This window comes from Phyllobates terribilis, unplaced genomic scaffold (genome assembly GCF_046119375.1).
Source record: "Phyllobates terribilis strain yellow unplaced genomic scaffold, ASM4611937v1 Scaffold_7__3_contigs__length_470593459, whole genome shotgun sequence".
Taxonomy (NCBI): domain Eukaryota; kingdom Metazoa; phylum Chordata; class Amphibia; order Anura; family Dendrobatidae; genus Phyllobates; species Phyllobates terribilis.
The window spans coordinates 427334965-427344929 of NW_027362767.1; the positions used below are offsets into that span (position 1 = coordinate 427334965).

Here is a 9965-nt window from a genome sequence, read left to right on the forward strand (position 1 = left end):
TATGCGGCCTCATACTGTACCTAGGGAGCTACATGCGGCCTCATACTGTACCCACGGAGCTACATGCAGCCTCTTACCGTACCTAGGGAGCTAAATGCAGCCTCATACTGTACCTAGTGAGCTACGTGCTGCTTCATGCTGTACCTAAGGAGCTACGTGCGGCATCATACTGTACCTGGTGAGCTACGTGTGGCCTCATGCTGTACCTAGGGAGCTGCGTGCGGCCTCATGCTGTACCTAGGGAGCTGCGTGCGGCCTCATGCTGTACCTAGGGAGCTACGTGGGACCTCATACTGTACCTAGGGAGCTACGTGCGGCTTCATAATGTACATAGGGAGCTACGTGCGGCCTCATAGTGTACCTAGGGAGCTATGTGCGGCCTCATACTGTACATAAGGAGCAACGTGCCGGCTCATACTGGATCTAGGGAGCTACGTGCGGCATCATACTGTATATAGATGGATATGTGCGGCCTCACACTGTATCTAGGGATCTATATGGGGGCTCATACTGTATCTAGGAAGCTATATGGGGGCTCATACTGTATATAGGGAGCTATGTGGGGCTTATACTGTAAGGAGCTAAATGGGGACTCGTGCTGTATATAGGGGGATTATGTGGGGGCTCATACTGTATGTAGAGGGCTATGTGGGACTCAAACTGTATGTAGGGGTTATATGGGAGCTCATTTTGTATGTAGGGAGCTATATGAGGCTCATACTGGATATAGGGGATGTCAGCATACTTAATTGTGCTCAATATTAAGTCATACAATTAATGTAAACAAATAATTATAATTAATATGTTAATATTAATATTGTGCAGAATTAAATTCAGCCTATGGGTGCGGCCTCCACAACAGTCACGGTCTCTCATGTTGGCCCTTGGGAAAATTGATCTCCCACTCCTGCTGTATGATGTATAGCGCTATGTTATGTATAGTGCTGTACACAAGGGAAAAATTTGTGCGGACGCGGTACGCGCACCGCTATCTCTGTTTTTTTCCGTCTACAGATGTCCACCAAAACACCCGTGTGTTGCTCACATGACCTATCACATGATTTATCAAAGGGGATCATGTGACGTCTCCTAAAACATCAGGTACCAGGGGGAGGTGGGGGGGGGCACACCTTATAAACTGTCTGGAGCCCTGGTTACTCTTAATCCACCCCTGACTATACATGATTGGTACTGGCGTAATCATACTGACCTGGGGAATCATATTGACAGGTTAGTTTTACCATATAGAAAACATGGTAAATAAAAAAAACTAAAAATCGTGGAACTGCATTTTTTTTGTAATTTCACTGCACTTGGAATTTTTTCCCCATTTTGCAGTACACTATGTCGTAGAATAAATGGTGCCAATCAAAAGTACAACTCATCCCACAAAAAACAAGCCCTCATACGGCTATGGGGACGGAAAAATAAAAAAATATGGCACTTGGAAGAAGGGGAGAAAAAAATGAAAACGGAAAATGTCCATGGCGTGAAGGGGTAAAAGGGGGCTCTGAAACCAAGGCTGAATTTCATCCTAAATGTATATCTCTTTAATGTAATAATTGAGTCACTTTTCTAAAAAAATACTTTCAATAAAAATGTCCTACTGCTCCCTCTCTACTGTAACTCCTACTTTTCTTCATTTTTTTTTTTTTACTTCCATTCCAAAGACGTTTATTTTGCATGCTGGGATACTCAAAACGGGATGTTATCAGGGGGCTTGGCTGCGGTCACTAGGGAATTTTTAATTCATGTATATTAGAAAAATGATTCTAATTAATAAATTAAAGGGGTTGTCCGGTCTTAGACTACAAGTCTGCAGTCACTCTACATGACTGCAGACTTGTGAAACCTCACATTTGGTGCAATGCAAGCTGCTAGGATTCTCTGGTGCCGGGAGCGGTGGGCACATGACTGCAAGTATGTGATTTACACACTTCCGTCTACATTCCGACTAGACTGTTTCTGATCTCGCTCAATACACTGGCATCAAGTGAGGCTGCTCCCATCTAGTCAGCATGTGACCGCATGTATGCAAATCATATACTTTCAGTCATATGCCCACCGCTCCCGGCACCAGAGAATCCTCACAGCATGCAGTGCGCGTGATGGGAGGATTCACAAGTCTGCAGTCACATTTGGTGACTGCAGACATGTAGCCTAAGGTGAGACAACCCCTTTAAATAGACATTTAGGGTGAAATGTTGTTGCTGACCACCCCTTTAGCCTCTGAATGCCGTCATCCAGATCCACAAACTTCTCATTTGCTCAGTGAAAATCCACAAAGCTCCTCACACAGTATGCACTCTAAGGCTGTGTGCCCACTATGCGTTTTTTTAGCGTTTCCGCAGCGGCAATTCCGCTGCAGAAACACTTAAAAAACGCCTGGTAGAAGGTCTGGCATGTTCCCCAATGATAATCTGCATGTGCTGTGCACATGCTGCGGAAATTTCCGCTGCGGATTGTCATTGCGGAAAAATCCGCAGCACTACCAATTATTTTGCGGAATCGCGGCGTTTTCGCCGCCATTGACTTGCATTGAATCGCATAATATCCGCATCACTACATGTGCACATGTGGATATCATGCGGTTCAATGTGCAGATGGTACCCGGGTTTGGAGAAGAGGAGACTCTCATCCAAACCCGGGTACCATGGTGCCTGAAAAAAAAAGAATAAAATAAAAACTATACATTATACTTACCTTCTGATGGCCCCCGGTCTCCTTATCCGATGCGTCCTGGCTTCCTGGCAGCTCGCGATGGTCTAAAAGGACCTGCCATGACGTCATTTAGTCATGTGACGGGTCACGCGAGTGGCATAGATTTATATAGTGTGACCAAGTTGTCAAGCACTTTCCAAGTGATGCTAAAATCGCTTGGAAAGTGCTTCACAACCCGCATGCTGAAATGCATGTGAAAAAAGCTTCACTTCCGCTTGTCCCTGGCAGGAAAAACGCATGTACAATCCGCATGTACAATCCGCATGTACAATCCGCATGCGTTTTTTCTGCCAGGGAGATGCAGAAACGCTCAGGAAAAATCCGGAGCATTTCTGCATCGTGGGCACTTAGCCTAAGGCTACATCCCCGTTTTGGACGCAGCATATTTTTGCTGCGTCCAAAATGCTGCAATCTAATTACCGCACTTGTGTTTTAGTTACATGTGGATACACTGCATATAATAATATAATAACATTCTATGGTTAGGATTTCCGCAGCGAAGACTAGCATCTCACATGCTGCGGCTCATAAACCCATGCCACTGGTGAGTTTAAGCAGCGTTAAATACAAGCACAGTGGGCATAGGATTTCTATAAATTCCATCCACTGTGCTTGTAATGTAGAACACAGCATTTTGAATGCAGCACAGATGCAATGGGGCCAAAACGCTGCTCTTCCTGATCGTGGGCACGCAGCCTAATACCCCCAGCCCATCACACCACAGCCACTGAGAATACAACATTAAATTAATCTCCATGTCCCTCACAGTATAACAGCATCAGCATCACAAAATATACAGTGCAACACACAGTACAGTGAAGGATCGCACCAGGCCATAACAGTACAGTGTCACATCCCCCTCCCCCACATGCAGTGCAGTATTTCCCAGGCCATAACACTATAGAGTCACAACCCCCATCCCCCAAACATGCAGTGTAGTATTCCCCAAGCCATAACAGTACAGTGTCACATCCCCTATCCCCCACACATACAGTGTAGTATACCCCAAGCCATAACAGTACAGTGTCATATCCCCCATCCCCCAAACATGCAGTGTAGTATTCCCCAGGACATAACAGTATAGTGTCACATCCCCCATCCCCCACACATACAGTGTAGTATTCCCCAGGCCATAACAATACAGTGTCACATCCCCTATCCCCCACACATACAGTGTAGTATTCTCCAGGACATAACAGTACAGTGTCACATCCCCCATCCCCCACACATACAGTGTAGTATTCCCCAGGCCATAACAATACAGTGTCACATCCCCTATCCCCCACACATACAGTGTAGTATTCCCCAGGCCATAACAGTACAGTGTCACATCCCCTATCCCCCACACATACAGTGTAGTATTCCCCAGGCCATAACAGTACAGTGTCACATCCCCTATCCCCCACACATACAGTGTAGTATTCCCCAGGACATAACAATACAGTGTCACATCCCCCATCCCCCACACATACAGTGTAGTATTCCCCAGGCCATAACAGTGCAGTGTCACATCCCCCATCCCCCACACATACAGTGTAGTATTCCCCAGGCCATAACAGTGCAGTGTCACATGCCCCATCCCCCACACATACAGTGTAGTATTCCCCAGGCCATAACAGTACAGTGTCACATCCCCTATCCACCACACATACAGTGTAGTATTCCCCAAGACATAACAGTACAGTGTCATATCCCCCAAACATGCAGTGTAGTATTCCCCAGGGAATAACAGTACAGTGTCACATCCCCCACACACAGTGTAGTATTCCCCAGGCCATAACAGAACAGTGTAACATCCCCAATCCGCCACACATAGTGTAAGTAGTGTAGTAGTCTAACGGGTGTGTCAGATGTGACAGACAGTTGCCCTGCAGTTGGTTGCAGAAGATCTCTTCGTTTGGCATTACAGACACCTTCTTAGACCTGTCTCACTCTAGGACCCAGTGGCTACCTCCCTCCTGCTAATTGACATCCAGGCATCGGTGTTTAAATACTTTCTGTTTGCTACAGGGAGGTGTCGGTGATATTCACATGTTCCCTTGTGAAGGCTTGGAGCTATTGCAGTCTGCTTACTTCCTATCTGGTGCCTAGGAGGACGTTTGGTGTAATCCCTCTGAAGTCGGCTCAAGCTAAGTTACTGTCCACTGTGTTTGTCTCCCTTGTTGTTTTTAGTTGTTTGTGGGGACTGACTAGTGCTCACCCCCCCTCCCTATCCAGGTGTCATGGGTGTGTCAGATGTGACAGACAGTCGCCCTCCAGTTTGTTGCAGGAGATCTCTTCGTTTGGCATTGCAGACATCTAGCCAGATCTGTCTCTTGCTAGGACCCAGTGGCTACCTTCCTCCTGCTAATTGACTACCAGGCTTGGGTGTTTAAATATCTGCTGTTTGCTAGAGGGAGGTGGCGGCGATATTCACATGACCCTTTGTGAAGGCTTGAGCAAGAGCAGTACTTCTTCCTCTGTGGTGCTTAGGGGACATGTGCGTATCTCTCTGAAGTCGACTAAAGCTAAGCTGTTTTCCCTTGTTTGTTCTCCCTTGTTGTCCTTAGTTGCTAGCGGGGATCGACTAGGGCTCTTCCCTCGCCAGGTCCAAATGCCAGGGAAAGACAGGGCTAGGTTCTTGTGTTTCGATTGGTGCGGAACCTGTTTAGGGGATTCAGGGAGATATCAGGTCAGCCTAGGAGGTCTCCATGCCCCCCTTTCCCTAGAGTCTGGGCCCCCTTCCCCCCTTCCCTTTGTGTCACTTAGTCTTTCCTACACCTTGTGTAACACCAGGGCCAAGCTCTAGGGAAATACAGGGTTTAGGTTCCCGTGCGGCGATTGGTGAGGAACTAATGTATGGATGTTAGGGGAGACAGGGTGATATCAGATCAGCCTAGGAGGTCTCCACTCCCCCTTTCCCTAGTGTCTGGGCTCCCTTCCCCTCTTCCCTTCCTGTTGCACTTAGTCTTTCCTACACCTTGAGTGACATTATCGCCGGCCGTGCACATATAAGAAAAAACAAACAAAAAAAACCTGACACTTGGGTTTATTTGTGTGTTGTTTTTTTCAGGCGTGCTTTTTTTTTTCTTTTGGTATGGTTTCAGTGGCAGAGCTCACGGAGCAGCTGCGCTGTCTGTCTCTGGAGGTGACTGACCTCTGCTGTGAGATTCAGCAACAGCATCAGCGACTACAGGTCGCTAATGTGGGGGTCTCAGCAGGTAGGCCCATCCAGCCTGAACCCAAGGTTGCCCTCCTGGACAGGTTTTCAGGAGGTAGGGACAAGTTTTTTTGTGTTCAAGGAGGCAGCAAGCTCTACTTTAAACTTCGTTCTTACTCCTCCAGAAGTGAGGAGCAACGAGTGGGAATTGTGATCTCACAGCTGCAGGAAGATTCTCAATCCTGGGCGTTTTCTTTACCGCAGGATTTGATTTGTCTCCAGTCTATGGAGTTTTTTTTTGGGACTCTGTGATGACCCTGACGAGTCGCCTTGGCTGATAGGTGAGTGGACGAGTGAGTGGGAGAAGTGGAGCCCCCTATATAGTCACCTCCGAGTCACATGTGATTAGTGGGCGACTGAATCGTCTAAATTGTGACTACAACACACTGATACATAAACTATAAGGAGAACACACAACATAGGACATAAATAAGACGTAATAACATCTAATATAAGGTACAATCACTGGTCGCCTCCATACTCACCAGAATACACCGCAGACACATAGAAGAGCAGCACAATGAGGGGGAACATCTTCCTCATCCTGCCTCTGATATATGACGGGACCCCGAGAACAAGACGCAGGTTTCACCTGAGACCCGAAACACGACTGTAACAGTATCACAGGCACTGTGCACTGGAGGGCAGAGCTCAGCTCTGATTGGACAGGAGTTACAACTTCCTCCAATAGGAAAATTATACTCCAGATGGTCAGCAGTTACCGGGCAGAGGGAGGCTGGAGAGGTTAGATGCCGAGAAAGTGAAAGTGAGAGCTGGAGAATTTCTAGAAATAATGAAGATTTATAGAAAACTTGTGAGATATCAGATAAGATGCGTCACATAGTGAATGTGGGGGGAGAAGACACCGGCCGGGAAGTAACCCGTCATATAACAATCCTCCTGGCGATGAGGGCATATGTGATCCATAACCAAGCTAAATGTAGAGATACGAAGCCAGAACCAAGCTAAATGTAGAGATACGAAGCCAGAACCGAGCTAAATGTAGAGATACGGAGCCAGAACCGAGCTAAATGTAGAGATACGGAGCCAGAACTGACCTAAATGTAGAGATACGGAGCCAGAACCGAGCTAAATGTAGAGATACGAAGCCAGAACCGAGCTAAATGTAGAGATACGGAGCCAGAACTGACCTAAATGTAGAGATACGGAGCCAGAACCGAGCTAAATGTAGAGATACGGAGCCAGAACTGAGATAAATGTAGAGATACAGAGCCAGAACTGAGCTAAATGTAGAGATACAGAGCCAGAACCGAGCTAAATGTAGAGATATGGAGCCAGAACCGAGCTAATGTAGAGATATGGAGCCAGAACCGAGCTAATGTAGAGATATGGAGCCAGAACTGAGCTAAATGTAGAGATACGGAGCCAGAACCAAGCTAAACGTAGAGATACGAGCCAGAACTGAACTAAATGTAGAGATACTGAGCCAGAACCGAGCTAATGTAGAGCTATGGAGCCAGAACCAAGCTAAATGTAGAGATACGGAGCCAGAACTGAGCTAAATGTAGAGATACGAAGACAGAACCGAGCTAAATGTAGAGATATGAAGCCAGAACCGAGCTAAATGTAGAGATACAGAGGCAGAACTGAGCTAAATGTAGAGATATGGAGCCAGAACCGTGCTAAATGTAGAGATACGGAGCCAGAACCAAGCTAAATGTAGAGATAAGGAGCCAGAACCGAGCTAAATGTAGAGATACGGAGCCAGAACTGAGCTAAATGTAGAGATATGGAGCCAGAACCAAGCTAAATGTAGAGATACGGAGCCAGAACTGAGCTAAATGTAGAGATATGGAGACAGAACCGGGCTAAATGTAGAGATACAGAGGCAGAACCAAGCTAAATGTAGAGACACGGAGCCCGGGGATTTGTCAATGTTTCATTTGCTCAGACGCAGGCGTACTCCTTTTTGTGTTGAACTAGTTATATCAGGTGGTGAACTTTGATATTTGCCCTGTTGAAAGATCCCTGGAACAGACGGTTTGTTGATGAACATCGATGAAAATTGCCTGTTTACTATCTTAGCCTTTTGTTTGTCCTCTATAATTATCTTGTTATTATCGTCTTTTAAGGGGCCGATACCATCTATTCTTTCTTTTTGGCATTGATGTATTTATAAAAAATTTTGGTATTTATTTTAATGTCCTTGGCGATTTGTTGCTCTGTAGATAATTTTGCTAGCTTGATTTCTTTTTTACATTTCTTATTTAGATCTTTATACTCCTGAAATGCTTTTTCCGTATTCTCGGCCTTCAAGATTTTGAATGATCTTTGTTTTTGTCTTATTAAACTTTGTACTGTCTTATTTATCCATAATGGTTTCTTTTTATTCCTGGACATTTTATTACCAGAGGGTATATGTTTTCTACAGGATTCTAGTAGTATTTCCTTAAACATGCCCCATTTACGTTCAGTATCCCCAGTTACCATGACATGGTCCCAGTCTACATGATTAAGTTCTTCCCTTAATTTGTTGAAATCAGCTTTCCTAAAGTTCCATGTTTTTGCATTTCCTTTTTGAAATGTTTTATTGAATATTACATTGAAACTTACAGTATTATGGTCACTGTTTCCCAAATTTTCCCGGACCTGTATATCTAAAATTGTATCTGGTCTATTTGACAGCACCAGATCCAGCAGATTACCTCCCCTGGTTGTTCATCTACCAGCTGAGAGAGGTAATTGTCCTGAACTGTGGGTAAGAACTTGTAGCTTTTAGCACAGCTGGATGATTCTATGTCCCATTGAATATCTGGATAGTTAAAATCCCCCATAATAAGGACCCTATTATTATTTGCTGCATTTGTTCCAGCATTTTGTCCTCTACATGTTCAGCTATGTTAGGAGGCTTGTAACAAGCTCCAATTAAAAGCTTTCCATTATGGCCATCCCTATGTACATTAACCCAGACTGACTCTACATTGTCGCAGCTCCCCCCAATGTTGTCACTGAGCACAGGTTTTAAGTTGGATCTTATGAAAATACACACCCATCCACCTTTTATGCCTTTCCTGTCTTTTCTAAATGTAGTATGTCCTTTCACGTTTGTCACCCAGTCATAGCTTTCATCCAGCCAGGTTTCTGTAATACCCACCACATCATATTCCGTGACCGACATAAGAATCTCCAGTTCAGCCATTTTGTTTGCCAGACTTCTTGCATTTGCCAGCAGACATTTATTACTATTAGCACATTTGTTACTCTTACTCAGCTCCCTACTTTCCTTGCGTATCCCAGCCCCCCTACATCCTCAATAACCTCTGCTGTCCCACTCTCTCTGTCTACTCTATCTATCCCCTTATTATCACGAATACCCTCCTCCCAGATCCTAGTTTAAAAGCTTCTCCATAAGTCTGACCATTTTTTCCCCCAGCACAGCTGCACCCTCCCCATTGAGATGCAGCCCGTCCCTACTGTAGAGCCTGTAGCCGACAGCGAAGTCGTCCCAGTTCTCCATGAGCCAAAACCCTCCCTTCCTACACCAATTTCTAAGCCACTTATTTATCTCCCTAATCTCCCACTGTCTTTCTAGTGACGCTCGTGGCACCGGCAGTATTTCTGAAAACACTACCTTGGGGGTCCTGGCCTTCAGCTTCTCTTCTAGTTCCCTGTAATCATTTTTAAGGACCTTCCACCTCCCTCTAACTTTGTCATTGGTACCGATGTGTACCATGACTGCTGGGTTTTCCCCAGCCCCACCCAACAATCTGTCTATCCGATCCGCAATATGCCGAACCCGAGCACCCAGCACACAACACACTGTTCGGCATTCACGGTCTGTGTGGCAGATGACCCTGTCTGTCCGCCTAATTATAGAGTCCCCTACCACCATCATCTGTCTGGCCTTTGCTGCACTCCTATTTCCCTCCTTCCTACACCAGTCATCTTCCTGGTTGCTAGGAGCAATGTCCTGCTGCAGTGATCCCAGCCCTGGGCTAGCATTCCTAATATCAGCCAAACAGGCATATTTACTAGGTTGTGCCAGATCAGGACTGGGCTCCCTGGCACTTTTCACCCTACCCCT

General features: G+C 45.8%; 1 protein-coding gene across 1 annotated transcript in view; it reads right to left on the reverse strand.

The window, feature by feature from the left end:
• The window catches only part of LOC141155194 (class I histocompatibility antigen, F10 alpha chain-like), a 213090-nt gene extending 206509 nt beyond the window's left edge, over positions 1–6581 (reverse strand). Inside the window, exon 1 of the mRNA XM_073641925.1 lies at positions 6406–6581. Within this exon, the coding sequence (XP_073498026.1) occupies positions 6406–6463 (58 nt within the window). The 5' untranslated portion in view covers positions 6464–6581. The remainder of the gene's footprint in view (positions 1–6405) is intronic.
• Between the last annotated feature and the right edge of the window lie 3384 nt (positions 6582–9965).